Raw genomic sequence first — 22,007 nt, forward strand, 5'->3', positions numbered from 1 at the left:
CTGAATTAGGAAGTTTTTACTGCTTTCTGTCTCCTAGTTTGCTTCTTGACCCCACATGATTAAAAAAATACAGCTTCTGTAGAGGGGAAAAATAGGGGAGGGAGGTACCTGGGAGGGAGCCCCCTGCTCTCTAAGGCAAGGACTCTAGGTATTCTGGTGGGGTGTGTGGTGTGGTAACAGACATCTGAATAGGTATGAACCTAGTCCCCTAAATCATATATGGTGTTGTAAACCAATGTTGCCTCAACAAAAAACCAAAAGGATAAAGATTTTTTTAAAATAGCAGCATCTTTGATAAGAATACAGTTGTTTAACTCTCTCCTTTTTCTTTTCTGTAGAGTTTGGCTATCTACCAAGCAATATGAAGATTTTATTTGTAGAACCTGCCCTTTGCATTAGTGCATTTGCTATGGCTTTGGTTGGTCCACTGACAACACAATATGTGTATAAGAGAATATGGGACAAAACTGTTAACTCTAGTATTACAACTGATAGCAATATTTCTAAATGTGAAGTGAACGAAAACAGTCCAGTATTTGCATTCCAGGAGGTAAGAAATTAAAATATTCCTAAAATATAATAAAAAAGGAACTTGTAATGGGAACATGCAACCTTTACACGAAAGAGGACATTGCACTCACCATACATTGTTCTCTCAAGGATCACCATAAAACTCCTAAGTCCCAGTCCAAAAGTCTTTATTCGTTTATTCCATTTGAAGATTACTAACACCTTTAATCTGCCTCTTCTACTTAAAACCCCCTTCTTCAGTCATACAGATTCTTCTCCATTCTCAGTATCTCAGCAAAGTCTCATCTCCTCTGTGGCTATCTTCTTTCTCCTTCCCACCCAAAAGCCTGCACGTTGGACCAAGGCCAGCAGGAACAAGTTCTTGGTGGAGTGAAACATGGTGTTTCTGCCTTTCTCCTACTTGCTTCTTCACAGCCCACTTCCATTGCATGTGCGTGACCCAGTTTTCAGTGACCCCTGAAATTGAGTCACTTCTGAAGACTGTGATGAGCCTGTCATGAGCATGGGGTGGGGAGCATCACTGCCCACCATTTGTCATTCATCATCTGATATTATCAAATCAGCTTTGACTCCCAAGTATGTGAGGGCATCAAGGCAGCAGAGCACTCCTTTTGGCTCTGAGGACACCAAAAATATTTAGCCAGACATTATAGAGCCTTTTCTCCCTCTCTAGCCTCCTCCCCCAATTATTTGGTTAAAACAGGAGGTATAGGACCATTCCCCTTAGACAGTTTTTAATAAAGCCTATCAATGTCCAAATGCAACAGAGATAGCATCCAGCTTCTAGAACTTTTTCCCCATAATTCTTGACAAACAGACCATTCTTATAAACTCTGAACTCAGTATTATTTTATAATGGCAAGTCTTGGCTCTTCCTCCACAAAGGAACAAAAAATTAAAGGGAATTTGTGTCACCTACCTGATGGCTCTTCAGTTTTCTTCTCAGAGAGCTGGGGCTATGACTGGAGATGAAGCCTGGGGGAAATGGCAGAGGGCTGGAGAAGAAAGGTTCTAGCACTTCTTCCTTATGTGTTCCCTGGATGTGAATCATAGCCTTGCTGGGGTGAGACCTAGCTATTCAGCACTGCCCTGGTTCTTATTCAATTCCTAATTTCCATGGAGAAATTTCCTTGGAACTGACTACTCTGGACAGTCACGCAAACCTTAAGGTGTTGGTCTATACTGAGGTCATAAACATAGAAAGGCAAGTGTCTCCCCTTCTTGGTTTTGTTTAATAGGCTTATCGATTTCTGTGCTTTCCTTCTCTTAACTCCTTGGAGGAGTAAGAGAGACAAAGGAGGAGTGTACTTGACTCTCTTGCCCTCCAGGAATGAGGGGACACAGGGCTTGAGCTAGTCACTCGGTGGCGTCTGTGACTGTGTAGGTGATGCATATTGACCCTACCTTCAGCCTGGTTCAGCTGCTGAGAGCCCCCAATGCCCAGAACAGTAATTTCATTTTGAAGATTTTTACCAGAATTTTAAACTTATTGACTATTGTTTTGCTTATTGCTTTTTAATTGGATTAATGTTTAAGGAAAAAACACTGGCCTAGATACCTCCCCTTCGAGTTGATGCTCTAGAGCTACAAGGGTATTGCTATTGCTTTAGAGCAGGGATCATGATCTCTCAGTACTAACTGTTCATAGAAGAAAGTCTTCTTTCTTTCTCGCCAGTCCCAGAGACTTTGGATTATGAGTCCAAAGACAGGACACACTGGTGTACACATTTTTATGATTAAAGTCCCCACTGGGGAACCTGATGCCTTGATGACTATATCACTTCTTGATATTTGCGTTGCAAAGTGGACAAAGATTTAAGCTGTATCAAACTCATGCACCAGAGATTCCACCTCTGTGACCTACTGGCAATGTCATGAAAATTGTGCACCATGATGTTTTGATGCCTATTGTACAAACCTCTGTAAACATATTGTCTTCTTTTTATTTCTTTGCAGGAAGTTCAGAAAAAAGTGTCCCTTTTTAATCTGCAGATGGACATAAGTGGATTAATTCCGGGTCTAGTGTCTTCATTCATATTTCTGTCTTATAGTGATCACAAAGGACGAAAATTCCCTATGATTTTGTCTTGCATGGGTGCACTCGCAACCAGTGTTTGGCTCTGTTTGCTTTCCTATTTTGCCTTTCCATTCCAGCTATTGATCGCATCTACCTTTATTGCTTCCTTTTGTGGCAATTCTACCACATTTTTGGGAGCCTGTTTTGCCTATATCGTTGACCAATGTAAAGAAGAGAAACAAAGAACATTTCGAATAGCTATAACTGACTTCTTACTTGGACTTGTTACTGGATTAACAGGACTGTCTTCTGGCTATTTTATTAGAGAACTAGATTATACGTGGTCATTTTTAGTTATTACTCTGGCTCATACTGTTAACTTGATTTATATTTTATTTTTTCTTGATGATTCAATGAAAGAGACTTCATCTCAGAATGTTTCCGTATCATGCAGTGAAGCGTTTAAAAACCTATTTAACCGAACTTACATGCTTTTTAAAAATTCTGCTGGTAGGGGACGATCTCTGCTCTTTTTGTTACTTTTTACAATGATCAGTTACTTTTTTGTGATAATTGGCGCTGCCCCCATTTTTATCCTTTATGAATTAGATTCACCACTCTGCTGGAATGAAGTTTTTATAGGTTATGGGTCAGCATTGGGTAGCATCTCTTTCTTGACTAGTTTCCTAGGAATATGGCTTTTTTCTTACTGTATGAAAGACATTTACATGGCCTTCATTGGAATTTTTACCACCATGGTGGGAATGGCTATGACTGCTTTTGCCACAACAACACTGATGATGTTTTTAGGTGAGTAACAAATGTAGCCTTAGAACTGACTGTGTATTTGATCTTTATATAAAATAAATTCAGTCTGTTGGGAGAGAAATTTTCATATGAAATTCTCCATTCAATCCATTCTAGTTCAGTTAAAAGTTATTTGTTAAAAGCTAGTTTGCAAGAAACTATAATCCACTGAATTTTTTCCAAATGTGTATTTTTGCCAAAAAAAAATTTTTGAGAAATGTTCTTGTGAATCATCTCTTTGATATAGGTTTCACCAGACTGAGTATTTCATAAAATGCTGCTAACACTACATCCCATAAAAAATTTTAAAAATAAAGTATACACCAAAGATTCACAAGACAAATCATATTCTTTGAATATATTCAATAAGAAAATTCTTTGACAAGGTTTTACAAATGGTCATTTCATGAATTGTCATTTGGCAAGTTACTTTTTGGCAACTTGAACTGCACCCTTAGATACCTACGTCAGAAATAGTTTTTGTAGGGCTTGAATGAGAGACTACATTGAAAGGTTTGTAGGCTCTCTATATTGGGACCATGGGGAAAGTCCAATTTAATCTTTTTCTGCAAAGGCAGTGTTGACCTCTTGCTATCCTTTAGAAAAGTGGGAGGACCAAACAGAATTGGGCTTAGATTCTATCATAGCATCCAGGTGATCTAGGTGATCCTGGAAAAGTTACTTTACCACTGTGAGTCCTCATTTTTTCATCTGAAAAAATCAGCATAACAGTCCCTAATTCAGAGGGCAATAATGCATATTAAAATAGTTAACCATAAAGCACTTAGCACAACACCCAATATTCAATAAATGCCAGTTCTCCTTGTCTCCCTTAGAGTTAGTTGCCAAGGCAAAGTAAGTTAATATATATGAAAGCATGTCAAAAACCTTAAAGCAATCTGCAAATATAATATATTGCTATTTTATAATATAACGAAAATGCTACTGATTATTAAAGTCATACTTTAAGGCCAGATGCAATTTGTGTTCATGAAGTTTATCAGCCAAAAAGGTGAACAAACAAATTGATAAAGAACCAGTTTATTAATAAATGAGTCAATATAATAAAAGAGTGCAAACACTAAAAATTGCACTAGGGATGAAAAGGCAAAAAAACGGAAAAAAAAGCTAAGTCGCGATTTGTTAAGTGAGAGGTAATGATTAGGGAAACATATATATGGACCTAAAATTTTGGTGAACTCTAGTTCTTAGCACTGCAGTGTGAATTTGAAAGTAAACTAACAAACATACCTGTCTATAATTAATTTATTAAGCAGACTACAATTAATCTTCAGCTGCAGTGAATTAGGATGCTTATAGAAAATGAAATATTTTGAAAGTGTTTCATATTAAAATTGACCATTAGTTTTCTGATTTCCAATTCTTTCTCACAGTCAGGTTGCCTTTCCTTTTCACTGTCGTTCCACTGTCTGTTCTACGGTCCATGATGTCAGCAGTGGTTGGTTCCACTGAACAAGGTGAGTTTAATTTGTTTAAGAAATATAATTAATCTATAATCTTAATCTATAATTTGTAAAAACTCAAATTTATGTACAATCAGTGTTTAAGTCTTCAAAATATTCTATCACCCTTTTTCATCACAAAACTACTTTTGAATTAAGTGGTAAGTTCTGTGTTAGGAAGAGGCTATATTCATGCAAGGGACTACTACCCAGGGTTTCATGCTTTACAGGACTTGCTTTCAACATTGCCCTGTCCAGGAGGAGAGGAGTCCTCTGGCCAGTTGGATATGCCCACTGGGAGCTCCCACCCATACACATACACACTTCTAAACTACACTCTAGGCACCTAAGTCCCCATGTTTCCCAACCAGACAGCTCTGGGCTCATATCTAGTGAATGCCTAGAAGACCTTCCTTAGACATTTTCTCCTGAGGGTGGACAGTGACTTCAGTATGTTCACCTCTAGATCAAAAAGATAGCTAAGCAGTGACTCCTTATAGAAGGGTCTGATGCATCTTTGGAAAACCTGAGTGGCATGTTTATGGCCATGTATAAAGGCTTTTTGAGCCAGATGAGCAAGTGGTACTATACAGTGTTGGTGGGCTGCAGCCTGTAGGCCAGGGCCTGAGGGCAAAGGGCCAACTTTCCCCATGCTGTCATGTCCCTACATCTAAAAGGTCTGAGAATTCTAGGTTGTGTCTGGCCTTCCAGATCATTACAAGGGTATTTTTCAGAGTAGGGAGACAACATATTTTAGCTAATGATTTGTTAGTATTAAAACTTTAAATACTTAGATTATAATATGTAGACCTCCAATTATATGCTAGCTTTGGGACATATGTATGTTAGAACTGAGCCTGAATCAGAATCCTGGCAGGAAAAAGGATCCACTATGCCCGAGACTTTAATAAAAGGCAGTGCAGAGGAATAGGCAGTAGTGGATGGCCCTAGCAGAGAGGGAGCGGAGAAGAAACGCCACATCCCACTGAACAAGCACAACAGGAAGTTAGACAAGCAAGGAAGTTCAAGTTATATAATCAGCTTCCCAAGCACAGAGCAGGGCACAAAACATTAGAGTTGGCAGGAAAGGGGAAGAATTACCAATACTGAAAGCAAATGAATTAAATTTCAAGTTAGAACTGTTTACTAAGATATTAAGCATATCAGGTTGTCCTCCTTCCCCTTTGTGTTATATGAATTTTATTAGGCTCTGGAGCTTTCTTTGATTCATGCCTTATTCTGGTACAAATGTTCATATTAATTTATGAATAATTCATAAATATGCTATTATATTTATGCCAATTTAGTCAACACTGGGAAGACTACATGATTCAGTAAATTAAAAAATGTATTTCCTTATTATTTTCTACTCAGGAGATATAACTATATAGAGATAGATTTTCACTTATAGATTATACAATGATTAATTGGAAAACCACTTAGAAATATAAATTTACTATAGTATGCAAATATCTACCTGCTTCCTTGGATTATACAATGGTTTTTTTAAATATGATACGAAAGCACAATGAAAGAAAAAATAGATAAATTAGACTTTGTCCTAATTAAAAACTTTTGTGTTTCAGAGAATAGCATCAAGAACATGAAAAAACCTCTCACAGAATAGGGGAATATATTTGCGAATAATACATCTGATAAAGAGCTTGCATGTAGAATATTTAAGAACTCTTGAAATTCAACAAAAAAAACTAATTAAAAACTGGGGAAAATGTTTGTATAGACACCTCTACAAAGATGTATAAATGGCTACAAGCAGATGAAAAAAGATTCAACATCATTTTCTGTCAGGGAAAAGCAAATCAAAACTACAGGGCTCACTAGGATGACTAAAATAACAAAGACCATGACAAGTGTTGGTGAGGATATGGAGAATTGATGCCCTTATACACTGATTGTGGGAAAACAAAGTGATGCAGCCATTTGGCAGAACAGCTTGGTAGCTCCTCAGAAAGTTGGAGTTTTATGATTCAGCAGCAATTCTACTCCTAGGTATATGCCCAAGAGCACTGAAAACATAAATCTACACAGAATTTTGTACACAGTGTTCGTAGCAACATTATATTAACCAAAAGTAGAAAATGTAAATGTCCATGAACTGATGAATGGATAAATAAAATGTGGTGGAATAGTACTTGACAATAAAAGGAAATGAATTGTTATATGCTACAACATGGATGAACTTGAAATCATTATGCTAAATGAAAGATGCTGGTCACAAAAGACCACATATTATGATGTAAATATAATTCCATTTATATGAAATTTCCATACAATTTCTGTCCATAGAGACAGAAATTCAATTAATGTTTAAGAGAAAGGAAGTCACTTTAGCAGTCACTTCCTTTCGGGGGTGATTATAATGGTCTAAAGTTAGATAATATGATGCTTGTCCAACTCTGTGAACATATTAACAATCACTGAACTGTACATTAAACTTTTTTATTGCTAAGTAGTATTCCATTGTGTCCATATCTTCTTGATCCAGTCATCTATTTTTGGGCATTTGGGTTGTTTCCATAGCTTGCCTATTGTAAATAGTGCTGCAGTAAACAGGGGTGCAGGTATCCTTTTGAATTAATGTTTTTGTGTCCTTTGGTTAGATTCCTAGGAGTGGAATTGCCGGATCCTCTAGAAGTGCCATTTTTAGTAGTTTGAGGAACCTCCACACAGCTTTCCATAGTGGTTGGAACAGTTTGTACTCCCACCAGCAGTGTGGGAGAATTCCTTTTTCTCCACATCCTTGCCAACATTTGTTGTTTCCTATTTTTTTTAATATGTGCCTTTCTCACTGGTGGAAGGTGGTATTTCATTGGGTAAGGTGGTATCACATTACCCTAATTACAAGTGATGTTGAACATTTTTTCATATACCTATTGGCCATCATGCCATTTGCAGCAACATGGATGGAGTTGGAAGGGATTGTGCTTAGTGAAATAAGCCAGAAGGAAAAGGAGAAATATGAAATGGATTCACTTATAGGAGGAATGTAGGGAAACCAAATAAAGGACCAGGAAAAAGAAATAATTATAATAAATTAATAAATAAAATTAACAGGCAACTATTAATCAGAGACACACTGCAGGGAGTTGGAGTGGGAGTGGGAGAGGGAGAGGGATCAAAACAGGAGAGGGAATCTGATCTTATTACAAGGGACTATGGTGATGGCGCACACAGGTGAATTGGTGATGGGAATTTTGCAGGGACTATACCTGAAAGGGGAAAACATGCATTGTTCAAAAAGGAAGAACAGTGTAAAATATATATATATAAATAAAAAAAACTTTAAAAAAAGTTTTATGATATGTGAATTATATATCAGTGAAGCTTTTCAGTTAAGAAAGAAGGTACCTGCTTGATTTAGAACTGAAATAGACCTTTGTTTTTGTTTATATTTGATTTATAAAATCTTTAAAAATGTCATTTCATATTATTAAATGTAGTGACCTTTTTAAGTGTTTAGTTTAAAAGGTTGGCTTGCATTTTGGCATTTCTGAATTCTGATTTTGTGAATTAGGATTCCATTATTTTGGGATTTTATAATTACTTCATTTTTCAAATACAAACTAAGTAATCCTTTGGTGGTGTTGCAATTTCCATAACTGAATATATTCCCACCTGTAAGCCTGATGGTATTGCAGTTTCCATAACTGAATAATTCCCACCTGTCATTTTCTAAAAACAAATATTTTTGTGAAAACATTATATACTTAAAATAATAAGAGAAGCAGGGAAAGCTGCAGAAGTTTTCAGATGCCTGTCAGTCTATTACCTTAAATATGAAAACTGGATTTGGATGATTATTTTGAAATCTCTGTGCTGCTTGTGGGTTTTTTTTTCTTCTGATTTTTCCCCATTTCTTTTTTTGTTTGTTTTTGTTGATATCTTCATGATTATAAATGAAAACACAGTAACATGATTTCAGTTTTGAGAATTTTTTAAAATTTAGATAAAAACTAAATACCACTTATTATTTAATCCAATTAATCTCTGACAGCTATTAAGCATGAACTTCTCAGGGAAGGTCAGCAATAAGCTGAAACTACTTTATAATAATATGGCTGGTTGTGTCAGAACAGAGGTTGCACTGCCTGCCTCTTCCCACCGAGAATATATTCAAGCCACTGCATAATGGGACTACTGCTTTGTGGTCTGTCCTCCATGGCACTATCCCTGGCTGTAGCAAAGGATTTGCAATAAAATAAAATAATAAGGTAGACAAGAGGATTTCTTCTCAATTAAGCTGACTGACGTATCAACATCATTTACAGAGGCAGTAAGTATTCTACTTAATGACTGATAACTGGCTCCTTAATGAAGATTTTATTCATTCATTTGACAAATACGTATGAAACATTTACCAGCACAGCTAGGCCCTGGGGACACAGCAGTGAACGAAGGTGTCTTGGCATAGACAGGATTTTCATTTTAGTCCAAGGAAACCACATAAATGATAACACCATTTCTGAAGAGATATGTTTATTTTCTGAACATTTCCTGTTGTTCAAGGAAGAATCTGCTGCATTGTGTCAAAACATGTGTAATAGAGTAAAAAGTTTACATAGATAAAAATCAATACACAGTCTAAAAGAGTAAGACCATGGAGAAAATAGAAACATGTAAACCATAACCCAGTTTGAAGGGTAATCCTCAAGCTTGACTTTGCCTTCCTATCAGTTCAGATATAACTATTTACTTAAGTTGCATTTTTATAAAAGAACATGGCCATTATCATGGAAAAGTAAATTTGGTGAAGTAGGGAGAAAGAATAGTGGTTTAATGATAGCATCAGCAGAAACTATATAGGAACTTATACCAAGGAAGTCATGGAGAAATAAGAATGGTTACAAATGTTTTATATTGTATTGCAAAATTTGACAAACAGGAAGAAAAGTATGTCTGAATGACCAGGCTATGTTTTGGAGGTTTAACTCTTCTATCAATATGGTCTTAGATTCTAGACAAAATTAAAAATGGTTAGAATAATGACCATCTTCTGACTCTGAACTTGCACTGACCATGCAGACATTTCATGCTTCTTGAACAGTGCTCATGGCCTCCCCTTCGCCAGACTTGGTGTGTGACAAGTGTGAAGGGCAGCAGAATCTCCACTCTTCTCACCCTTGTGAACCACCTCAGCGTGGTTTATACTCTTGCAAGCAGATAAGACAGAAAAAAACACTTAACATCAAACCATAGTATTAAAAAAACAGTAACAAAAGAAACCATAGTTTAATTCACTAAGGCACAGTCTTTGACTTGGTAAGTCAAACAGGCAGGCATCTAAAAAAATTAAGGTAACTGAATTTTTGTCACTTTGGAGAGAGGGTTCAAATTCCAATTGCAAAAAAATGTATAAGAGCACTTCGCTTTGCCTGTAGCTGTCACTCTTCCAGATCTGAGAGGCTGATAAAAAGATTTCTTTGCCTTTCAAGAGAGGAAAGATCTGCTGCTAGGAGCCATTCTATCCCTACAAAACAAGTTGTCACAAGGGAAAGTGGGCTATAGCATCTAGAACCTCAGATGAATGTAGTCTCTGGCTGAGGCCGGGCAGGGAGGGGAGATGTGTGGTGCTCCAATAAGTCAGCCACTGTGTCCTTTTTGCTGTGCCCTATGGATATTGGCTATTGTGTTTTCAACATCTCTCCCATCAAGTCCAAGGAGAACTCTTACCTCCGTTTCTTTACCTGCAAAATGGATTACTGATTTCTCACAGAGCTTGACAGAATAGCTTTACCAAGTAGTACCTCCATGTTTGTTCTTTTCAATAAACAATAATTTTCTCCATTTTTGTAATTCAGCATTTTCTTTTTTTCCCTCTACACCCTGACCCCAAACAGGTACCCTTTTTGCTTGTATTGCTTTCTCAGAAACACTCAGTGGAGTCATTGCAGTTTCTACTTTCAATGGAATTTATTCAGCCACCGTTGCTTGGTACCCAGGCTTTATCTTTCTGTTGTCTGCTGTTCTGTTACTACTTCCAGCCACCAGTCTATGGTATGTAATTTTTAAAATCATTTTATCCAAGGATAACCAGGTTGAGTGAATTCCCTCAACTTGCCAGTAATATGACATAGATCTATTGAAGTTTTATCACAGGGTGAACTTTTCTCAAGAAGCATTAGACTTGAAGACACCTGTCAATAATTTTACAGATTCGGATAACATGGCTGACCAAAATCAGGAAAAAGAAAGACTGGATTGGATAGAGACTCTGAGAAGTTACCCCATCTCTTTAAATATAGGCAGTTAATTAAATTAGTATCTAAGAATATAGGTATATATATTCAAACTGTGATTTTTCTAGAGTATAATAGCCTCTGATGGCCAAGGTTACCATAAAAGGATATACTCTAATATGGATTCTTGGATAAATGACAAAAGCAGATAGCAGACACTAAATATTAGGAATCTCTTTCCAGAGAGTTGGACTAATTTAATGACTCCCTTTTAATATGTAAATGCCCAAGTATGCAAATAAAAATAATTACAAAATTCAAGTTATGAATTGTTCATAGAATAAAAAGATCAGACATAAGCATAAGACAATATTTATTTCTCCCTTTGTCTTTTTAACAAAAAGTTTAAGCCAATTAGATAAGTGGTTACGAAGGCACCCAAGCAAATATATTGATATTTGAATCATTCTATGGGGCTAAAACTTTGAGTTGCGAGCTCATTAACCTGTCTCACCTGGGCTATGCCCATTTCACAGGACTAATAGGAACCTACAGAAGGTGGGGCACAATTGTCAGGCATCTGGGCTTTCTGGTATGCACAGTGGATGTGGCTGTCAGAGAGCAAGTATCACATGCTTGCAATCGTAAAACTTTCTACCAAGACTGTGAACTTCTTAACAGGCTGTCCAAATGTTATTCATAGTTTCACCTCAATGCATGTGGTCTCAACTGAATGCTGACACCTAGATCTGTGTAAGATAGAGTACAGTATTATTGACAGTTCCTCTGTAATTGATGAGAAGTTACTTGATGTCTTTTTTTTTTTAAAGAGACTATTCACCTACTCATATTACAAATTAAAAATAATATGCTGTATTAGTGAGCACATTATGAGACAGTAGGTCTTACCCATTGTTGGGTTTAATGTTACTCAATACTATCATTTTTATTTATTTATTTTACATCAAAGAACAAGGGTGTAGTCCAGAGGTGCCTGGGGGTAAGAGGATTCACCAGAGACAGAGTGAGGAGCAGAACAGGTAGATTTTTTACTAAAATACAATGCTGAGGATAGCAGTGGGTGAGACAGGAAAGGACTGCTATGTCCTATGTGAGTCAGGTCCCTGGCTGGGGATTGAACTCAGGCTGTAGTGGTGATAGCACTGAGACTTAACCAGGGATGCCCTCAATACTATCATTTTTATAAAGTAATTCATGAGCATATATCAAAAGTTTTTTTAAAATATTAATAGCATTTGACCCGGAGATTCCTTTTAGAAACCCATCTGGGGCCTCCCCTGGTGGTGCGGGTGGTTGAGTGCCACACTGTGAAGCTGTCCGCAGCCTCTGCAGCGTGGGTTCGATCCCTGCCAGTTGGTGAGAATCCCACTTGGTGTGGCAGACCTCTCCTGTCTCGCCCGCTGCTCCCCTCAGCACTGTATTTTGTCAGTCTGCCTGTTCTGTTCCCTGCTCTATCTCTGGTGAATCCTCTCACCCTCCCACACATCTAGCCTGTACCACGGTTCTTGTATAAATAAATAAATCTTTAAAAAAAAAAAAAGAAACAAAGAAAAGAAACCCATCTGAAGAAAATACTCAGCAATGTCAAAAATTTATATGAAAAGAAGTTCATTATGGCAAAAATTTTACATGACTAAAATGACCAACACTACGAAATGGTTAGAGAAATAATGCTGCATCCGTATCATGAAAAATGACTTTAGTCAGAATTGTATTCATGGAGGGCCTCCCCTGGTGGCCCAGTGGTTGAGCGCTGGGTTGCGCGGCTGCCTGCAGCCTCTGCAGCACCAGTTCGATCCCCAGCCACTGGCGAGGGTCCCACAAAAAAAAAAAAAAAGAATTGTATTCATGGAGAGTAGGATAACAGGTTGAATTTTATTTTCATTTCTACTTATGAACAGTTTTTTTATAATTAGAAAATTTTTATAATTAGTGCAGATGGATAAAAGGTAATTATCCTTTCAAAAATGCTTCTTATAATATGAATGTAGAAGGTCTTCTGAGATTCTTTTAACCCTATGCTGTTCGATATTTTTAAAATTAAAATTATGTGCTATTTAAATTATTTCCAGATCTTTTTGTCCTAACTTCAGATATAGCTACTAAACATGAACTTCAGTAAGAGCTCTAGTTATAACTATTTTATATGTGTAGACATTGGGGCAGATGGATAGTCTAGGCTCTGGATAAGAAAGAACTCAAGCAGATTTTTTATTATATGCAGAACACTATGCATAACAAGTCAGTTGGATTCAAAATACCAGGATGATCCTTCTTTGCATAATTTATTAAAAACCATATAACCAGGAAAAAGAAGGAATACAGATTATTTGGGTGTTGCCTTAATCCCAATTTTAAAATGTCTTGTTTGCTTTGGCAGTGTCGCCAAGTGCACCAGCTGGAATGAGGGAAGCTATATGCATCACACAGAAGTAGAATCTAATGAAGACACTTCGGACAGATGACAAATTGTGATTTAAAAAAAAAATATGCGCATATCATTCTCTGACTTCTGAAGGCTATAACCTAGCTCCACAATCAATCCTTCCTGAATAATCAAAGCTCTACGTCCTTCGTTTTAAAAAGAACACTCAGGGAAATTGTTCCTGGCACGAGCTCCTGACAGTACCATGCACTTTGAGCACTTTATGAAGAAATACCATGTGATCTGTTTCCAATAGAACAAATCAAAATACTTCCCACTTTTGGATTTAGGGGGAAACAGGAATTGAATGGTGTAAGAAGGGATTAAGAAACACAATACAATTAAAAGCAATAATCTCCTTGATATACTCCAATCACATTGAGACGAAGAACTTTTTACCTCAGTTTCTTCATCTGCAAAATAGGTTTCTGACCTTTCTCAAGGATTTTGAAGGCACAACTTGAAAATTATGAGAACTTGACTGACAGGAAAATAATGACAAAAGTTTTAAATACTTATAATTTTATCTCTACTTGGATAATGCTGTTTGATAGAGCCCATCAAGGTACTGGTAATAGTCAAAGCTTTTAAAAAAAATGAAAATCCCTAGAAGGGACACATTGAAATAATCCATTTTCATCTTTTTAATGTTTCATTCGTGATAGGCATGTTAACTCTATATGTAAATAGCAGTGATTGGATAACAAAATACTTTCTAAAGAAATGTGAAAACTGAATAAGCAGCTAATTGTCAAGTAATATTACTGCACCAGTATTCATTATTTCTGTGAAAGGATGTCTATTTCTTGCTCCCTTACACTCATCCTGGTATCCATCCTGGTCTCTCAAAACACATTTTCATGCCACCTTTTTTTAAAAAATACCTTTCCATTTGCACTTTAGTCCTTTGAAACTTTCAAGTAACAGCAAAACATTGCTTTCTCAGTGTAGCCTTCTTACCATTTCTTCTCTTCTCTCCAGACCTCCAGCCCCTGCAGAGCACTTTGTGCATATTTAGATGCTAGCACTTTCCATTCTGGCATTTGTTTGCCTGTTTGACCATGAGCATATTGAGGACAGGGATATTCTTTGATTACTCAGTGTATTCTCAATAAATGTTTGTTGAATATTTTCAGTGCCTACAAAATTTTGTCTTTAATGCATTATGGGAGTAGCCACTGATATCATGCAACAATCATTAAGCCAGCCTAGCAAATAAACTGGAAAATGTGTTGGCCCATATACCTTTTAAATTGGTATCTTCACAGGTCCTTCAATAGCTGCCATTTTCCAAGTCATAGTTGTAATAACACAAATGCCTTTAAGTACAACTGGATGATTGACTTCTTTGGAATCTTTTGAATGCAGACAGTCTTGAGTTTGATAACATTGTTTAGGGCTTTTTCCTGAAGAGTCATCAATTACTGCTTAACTAGCAGATAGCACTCACAATTTAAAATAATAGAATTTATTTCCAAGACCTTTACTTTTAGACTTAGCTAATGTCTTCTGGACTGGGAGACCATGTAAGAACTGAGTGATTCTCAGATTTATTTATGTTTCCATTCCTGTTCCAAAACTGAAAGAAATAGCACTTTACAAGTTAGAAAGTGCTTGCTGTATCTATTCATTTTATCCTCTTAATAACCCTGCAAAGTAGATCTTCGTTTTCTTCATTTACAGAGAAGGAAGGCAGTAAGTCTCAGAGATTTGACCAGTTACTCAGCTACCCCATTATACAGAGGTGGACTTGTCCCTGCTTATATTGTGCTCCCCCAAATACATCAGCATTATCTGTACCTAACTCAATATTGCCTTTTTTGAGGTTAGAGAAGATGATCTTCAAAGTTTCTTCAAGATCAGCATTCCATGATCCTACACATTTCATCTGAACTGAAGAGACCACAGATGGTATTACTTGATACAGTTGAAGGATTAGCAGACGGTTTCTCAGTGGAGCCAAAACTGTTTGAGTATGTAACAGGGGACTGGATTGAGGTAGCCCAGGGTAAAAATATAGCATGAATTGGCTTAGCCATCTCCAAAGACACCCCAAAGTGTCTTTCCTAAGAGATGTTTAGTAAATGTGAAACTAAAAGACTAGAAAAACAGGGCCTCCCTGGTGGTGCAAGGGGTTAAGATGCAACCTATGAAGCTGCCTGCAGCTACTGCAGCATGAGTTTGATCCCCTGCCAGGGAGCTACCCACATGGTGCAGCAGACCTCTCCTCACTCGCCCTCTGCTCCCCTCAGCAATGTATTCAGCATATCTGCCTGTTCCCCCACTCTGTCTGTGGTGAATCCTCTCACCCCCCCATATTTCTGGCCTGTCCCCCCCATTCTTGTATGCATAAATAAATAAATCTTAAAAAAAAAAAGACTAGAGAAACACACAAGCTGATAGGGGACTATAATAAAGACAGAAATACAAAAATAAAAAACTAATCTCCTGTAATAAGACCGACCTGGAGTTCAGATAAAGGAGAATAAAGATGAAAAACATGTTCCTCTTTATCCAGCACCATATAAGGGAGGTTTAATACACCATATCTAATAGAAATGGATATTTTCATCACCAAAGATGTGCTGCCATTTCTCCTCAAAAGGATCATCATTCATAGCCAGCATAGCACAACCTCATGAAATCTTTTCTCTATTCTTGAACTCACTAAATAACCCTCTGGTTACTCATTCAATTTCCAAAACTCTTACTGGTTAGAACAGATATGGAGTGGGATTTTAGAAGCAATTTTACAAACCTCCCAGGTAAGTCATAAACACCTAGATCTAGAAACTACTGTCCGAAATGAGTGCATCTTAGCCCTAAGTGTACAGTGTGGGGTGGAAAGTGAAAATAAATATGAATACCAAGCCTCAATCTAGGCTAGCAGTTGTATCCCGGCTGCCACGTAGAATCACCTGGAGAGCTTTTAACAGATCAACTAATTCAGAAGTTTTGAGAGCAGCAGACAGACATGTTCTGTAGGTTCAAAACATTGTTCTCCAGGTAATCCAGTATTGTGGTCCCTGGATTAGCAGCATCACCATCATTTGAGAACTTGTTAGAAATGAAAATTTTCAGGCTTCCACTCTACCCTCTTGAATCACAAACTCTAGGAATGGGGCCCTACAATCTGTGTTTTTAAAATACCTCCTGTGAGTATTATGCAAAAAGTAGTTTGAGAAACACTGCTCTACACGTACTACTGGCATCTCAGTTTCATTTAGCATGGAACCTGTGTTGAATTCAAATTTGCAAACTCTAAAGCCACATGCAGCTTCTTGAGTTAAGTGAATCTAAAATTATCTTGTGGGCTTCCCTGGTGGCGCAGCAGCCTCTGCAACGCCGGTTCGATCCCCGGCCGCTCCCGGCCACCGGAGGAGGGTCCCACATGGCGCGCAGACCTCTCCTGCCGCCCACTGCTCCCGTCAGCAGTGTACTTCGGTCCTTCTGCCTGTTCTGCTCCCCACTCTGGCTCTGCTGCTCCCCACTCTGGCTCTGGTGAATTCTCTCACCCTCCCGCGCTTCTGACTGTACCCAGTGCATGCATAAACAAACAAACAAATAAATAAGTAAATAAAACCATGCCTCTATAAAAAAAAAATAAAATTATCTTGTGTTGGGGCCTCCCTGGTGGTGCAAGAGGTTAAGACACAGGACTATGAAGCTACCCTCAGCCACTGCAGCACGTGTTCAATCCCCAGCCAGGGAGGTGGCCCACATGGCACAGCAGGCCTCTCCTGTCTCACCTGCCCGCTCAGCTCCCCTCAGCAGTGTATTTCAGTAGATCTGCCTGTTCTGCTCCCCACACTGTCTGGTGAATCCTCTTAGCCCCTACACCTCTGACCTGTACCCCAGTTCTTGTATGCATAAATCTTTTTAAAAATAAAAAATAAAAATAAAATCATCTTATATAAGGGTATCACATTGATAATCCAAAAGCATATTCAAAATCTATTCCTTCACACGTTCCTGAAATTCCTATAGCTATAAATTAGCCAAGTCCCCACATTGTTGCTGCGTGTTGGGTTTCTTTGGATTTGGCCTCCAGGGGGCATACTGGGCTCTTTATACTAGCTATGGGTTTGGAAATAAAGAATTCTCTGGCAAAGGAGGAATTGGCTTTCTCTGGTACACTAACCCCTTCAAGTACAGAAAGTGGAACACTGTTCTTCTAAGTGAAAAAAATACTTCCCTCCTAAATTATGTTTTCACTTAATTCAGTTCTCAAGGTCCTGAGTCAGTGCTTCAACTTTCACAAATTAACTCAGGCACGGCAGTAACCTCCGAGCTGAACTGCTTCTGGAGAGTTGGATTTTTGCTGAGTACAACTTGAAGAAATAATATTCTTTAGGCTTCTTTAACATTCTTTAACATTCTTTAGGTTGATTTGGGGATTTGAGCTTATTATTGACTTTAAATTTTCCAATGCTATCAGAAGCAATCACCCCATCATCCTGACATTTTCATATTCTTCTTGTCCAAAATTTGCTATAAAATGAGCATGTGACTGCATGTGACTAGATAGACTAGCTATTTTACAATTGCCTGTCAAAGACAACTGTTATTTCCTATCTAGATTCACTGCCTGACCTACTTTAGTTCACCTAGTCCCCAATCCTCACATTTCCCTGAGGATGTGCCCCTGAAATACCAGTTGTCTGATACCAATTACAATATCATACAGACATCTCATTTCAAGCAATACGACGTACTCAGGTTTTCTAAAGCACCCTGGATTTACTGGAATGAGAGTAGAAGCTCACAGTTTCAACAAAATGCCTAGGAAAGGGTTAAGAAAATATCAGGCATGAAGACAGCCCCACAGACAAGGCAACTAACAGCAGTGATCCTGCAGCAGGAAGGGCACCGCTACTGTCATCAGTGTCACCTCATTGGCACCCTCCTGCCCTTGCTCTATTGTCCAAGTCCAGGAGAAGTCTGACTGACTGACCTAGGTCACATGCCCACAGGAGGGACCAGGAGCAGAGAGGTGTGCCCTCTTAGATTTCTAAAGAGGGAGGCAAAACACACAATGGTGGAAATCTACACCTTAAAGATACAAAGAGCAAAATCTAGACTGGGAAATTCTACAGAATAGCTTGGTTTCTTCAACAGGTAGCAAGAAAAAGAAGAGATGGAGGTGGAACCCATAAATAAAGAAAAATTGGGACAAAGAGCAATCACAATGTGTGTAAATTACTTGGATTAGGCCTGATTCAAACAAAACAGCTGCCAAATACACCAACAATAGGACCATAAGATATTTGAAGACTGGCTGGACATTTAATTACAGGGAATTATTAACTTAGGTGTAACAGTATTGTGGTTACACTAGCTTAATATTTACATACATAAATATTAATATAAAATATAAAATTATTCATATATAGAAATGATGTCTGGAATTTAAAAAAAATTTATCAAGGGGGAAAGGGGATGAAAAATGTAAATAAGGGGCCTCCTTGGTGGCACAAGGGGTTAAGACACAACCTATGAAGCTATCCACAGCCATTGCAGCGTGAGTTCGATCCCCAGGCAGGGAGACACCCACATGGCACAGCAGACCTCTCCTGACTTGCCCACTGCTCCCCTCAGCAGTGTATTTCAGTTGATCTGCCTGTTCTGTTCCCTACTCTGTCTCTGGTGAATCCTCTCGCCCCCCCCCCCCACACACCTCTGGCCTGTACCCCAGTTCTTGTATGCATAAATAAATCTTTTAAAAAATGTAAATAAGATTGGTCATAAGTAAATTATGAAAGCCAGATGATGGGATCATGAGCTAATTGTGTTTCTCTGTCTACTTTTGCATTTTGAAATTTTCCCTAATAAAAACCTTAGGAAGCACAATAAACTACTTTTTGTGCCTTATCAGTTCCCTTTGTCTCTTTTCAAAATGCTTATTTTTAAGACACTGCACAGAATGGAGCAAGGCTATTATTGATACCCTTGCCTCTTGTGATCTTGTGACTTTCTCATGTGACTCAGCAAAACATCAGTAGTAGTAAGGTCAGCCTAAATGCTGACTGATGGCTCACTATTTCTTTGCTCATACTTTCTGTAATTATGGTTTCAATATCGATAATTAAAGTGTCTCAAGATATTCGATATTCAATATTCTATGAAATAACATTAGCAATGTTAAGAATTATATGGAGCCCCCTAGCCCTAATGTAATTTTGTTTCCAAAATGAAGGTCTAATTGTTCAATTAGGCTTAAGGAATTAGGCTTAAGGAATCAACAATTAGGCTTAAGGAATCAGAGTACTAATAGAAATGGATTATGAAATATTAAAAATCCATCAGTTAATTAGGATACCTTAGAGAGAAGAAAAATGGAGAAACCTGACTTCACAAAATTTTGTCAGCCAATAAATGTAGAAGAATAAAATATTGCGATTTTGTAGTCTCCTCCCTAGTCCCCAAAAACCAAGTTATAAATGATTGAGGTAAAAATTCATGGGTGCTAACGCCTGTGGGTGACTGGTCCCTGAGCAACAGGACATACACAAGTTCTCAAATTATTTCCTCACAGATTATTTTCTGATTGCAACAGGAAAACTGTGCTTTCAAAATGGGACACTCTGGTGCCACCACATCAATTAAGTGATCATACTTAGCAACACCAATAAGTAGGACAATTTGACATTATGAGTCACTAAGAAGTATACATCATCACCTCTGTACACTTCCTGCCAAATATGTAGGTTCTGCATGAACCTACTCATGCGAAAATACTATTTGACCACCAGAAATCTACATAAAGGCTATCTTGGCTGTTCTTTACATTGTTCTTTCCAATTCAACAAAATCATAGCATCTGAAAAAATAGTAAGTTTGGTACATAGGCAAGAAACCCAGAGATCAGTAACTGACTTGTGAAGGAACCCAAGTAATTCCCCAGAGCCAAGCAAACACTGCAGATTATAAGAAATATTAATAAAGTTTACACTTGAGGTACGCCAGAATTAGCCGATGCTACTGAATGTCACCAATAAAAGCCATAAGCAAACAAAGAAAGGAAGCATATAAATCAAAGGTTCTCAGCCCTGAAGAGCATCTTAAAAGTGTACTTCCTGGGATACACCCAACTAGTTCTTTTGGAATTTCAGAGATTCAGACCCACACACCAAAATAAGACTAAGTCCTTACGGGACATCTAGGAATGAGGTTCACTGGTATAAATACACAGGAGGTAGAGGGTCAGAGGAAACAAAAAGACCTCCAGAAAGTAAGCATTAACCATATGATTACCAATTTTATGTTTAAAGCACTGGCTTCCCCATTCAAACTATGGTCATTAACTTTATAGTACTCCCTCACTGGTCAGGAAGGGCATCCTTTCAGGAACTAAAGTACAGAAGAACTAGATCTAAAGTATAGAATTAATGAAACTTTCTTAACTAGTAAAAGAGAATGTGTATCTAGAAACCATGCATTGGTGAACCTTATCTCTGTATTTTCTCAGAACTTAAATGTAAAACAGGTTGCAAATACTGTGTTGGTAAAGATGGCTTTAAATGTCTTAACAGTCAGGAGCAATTTTTAAAAAATACATCATCTGTCAGCATTGACACTATTGATATCTTGAGTCAAATGAGTCTTGGTTGCAGGGACCAAACTCTGGATATAGGAAGCTTTACAACATTCTGCAGTAACATTTTTTTAAGACACAGGGGCTATTGCTTGAATATAAATTTAGAGCTTTTAAATTATCTTCCTTTAGTACTTTCATTACACAACCCTAATCTATGTAGTATATACTGCATGTTTAGCAGCACCCTGGCCTCTTCCTATTAGATTCCAGTAACAGCATAGCCCTCCACTCTGAATTGGGACAACCAAAAAATGTCTGCAGACATTGTGAAACACCCCTATCCCAGAGAGGAGGGGGCGATATTGCTGTAAGTGGTAAACCTTATTCAATAGAAATGTTCCTGAAAAAAATTAAAAAAATACTTTTTCTTCAATGACGACCCATCCACTAATTAAATCCAAGAATCTTCAATTTTTGTATACCAGAATCATAAAGAACACCTTATGAGAAAGAACAATCGTTGGAAGAACTAGTTTTAAATAAGGGGGAAAAAATAACATGGAATTGTTTGTGGATGCATAGTGGGTGTACATGAATGTACTAATTTTTTTTTTTAATGATTAAGCATCTTTTTTTATATTTATTTATTTATTTATACAAGCACTGGGTACAGTCAGAAGCACGGGAGGGTGGGCAGGAGAGGCCTGTCGCGCCATGTGGGACCCTCGCCAGTGGCCAGGGATCAAACCGTTGCTGCAGAGGCTGCAGGCAGCCTCGCAGCCCAACGCTCAACCGCTGCACCACCAGGGGAGGCCCAAATGTACTAATTTTTTAAAGTATCTTGTGATATATAATCAAGTAAAATGAATTTTACTTTTAACAGTGTTACTTGACAATATTTAAATCTATACAATTTAATCTGCTTTTGCTGGTTGCTTTATCCTTCAATTTAGATATGAGAAAAAAACTTTTGAACCTATGCTTTCTAATCTAAAAGAATCAAAAATAG

At 37.7% G+C, this 22,007-nt stretch overlaps 1 protein-coding gene across 1 annotated transcript; it reads left to right on the forward strand.

Moving 5' to 3' along the window:
* Positions 1 to 361: 361 nt before the first annotated feature.
* On the forward strand, positions 362 to 13,501 carry SLC46A3 (solute carrier family 46 member 3; the record flags this gene model as incomplete). Its single annotated transcript, XM_084234971.1, has 5 exons — positions 362 to 550; positions 2,488 to 3,358; positions 4,750 to 4,833; positions 10,677 to 10,833; positions 13,417 to 13,501. The coding sequence occupies 5 exons, from the start codon at positions 362 to 364 to the stop codon at positions 13,499 to 13,501; spliced, it is 1,386 nt and encodes a 461-aa protein (XP_084091097.1).
* Between the last annotated feature and the right edge of the window lie 8,506 nt (positions 13,502 to 22,007).

This window comes from Talpa europaea, assembly GCF_964194135.1.
Source record: "Talpa europaea genome assembly, chromosome: 6".
Taxonomy (NCBI): Eukaryota; Metazoa; Chordata; class Mammalia; order Eulipotyphla; family Talpidae; genus Talpa; species Talpa europaea.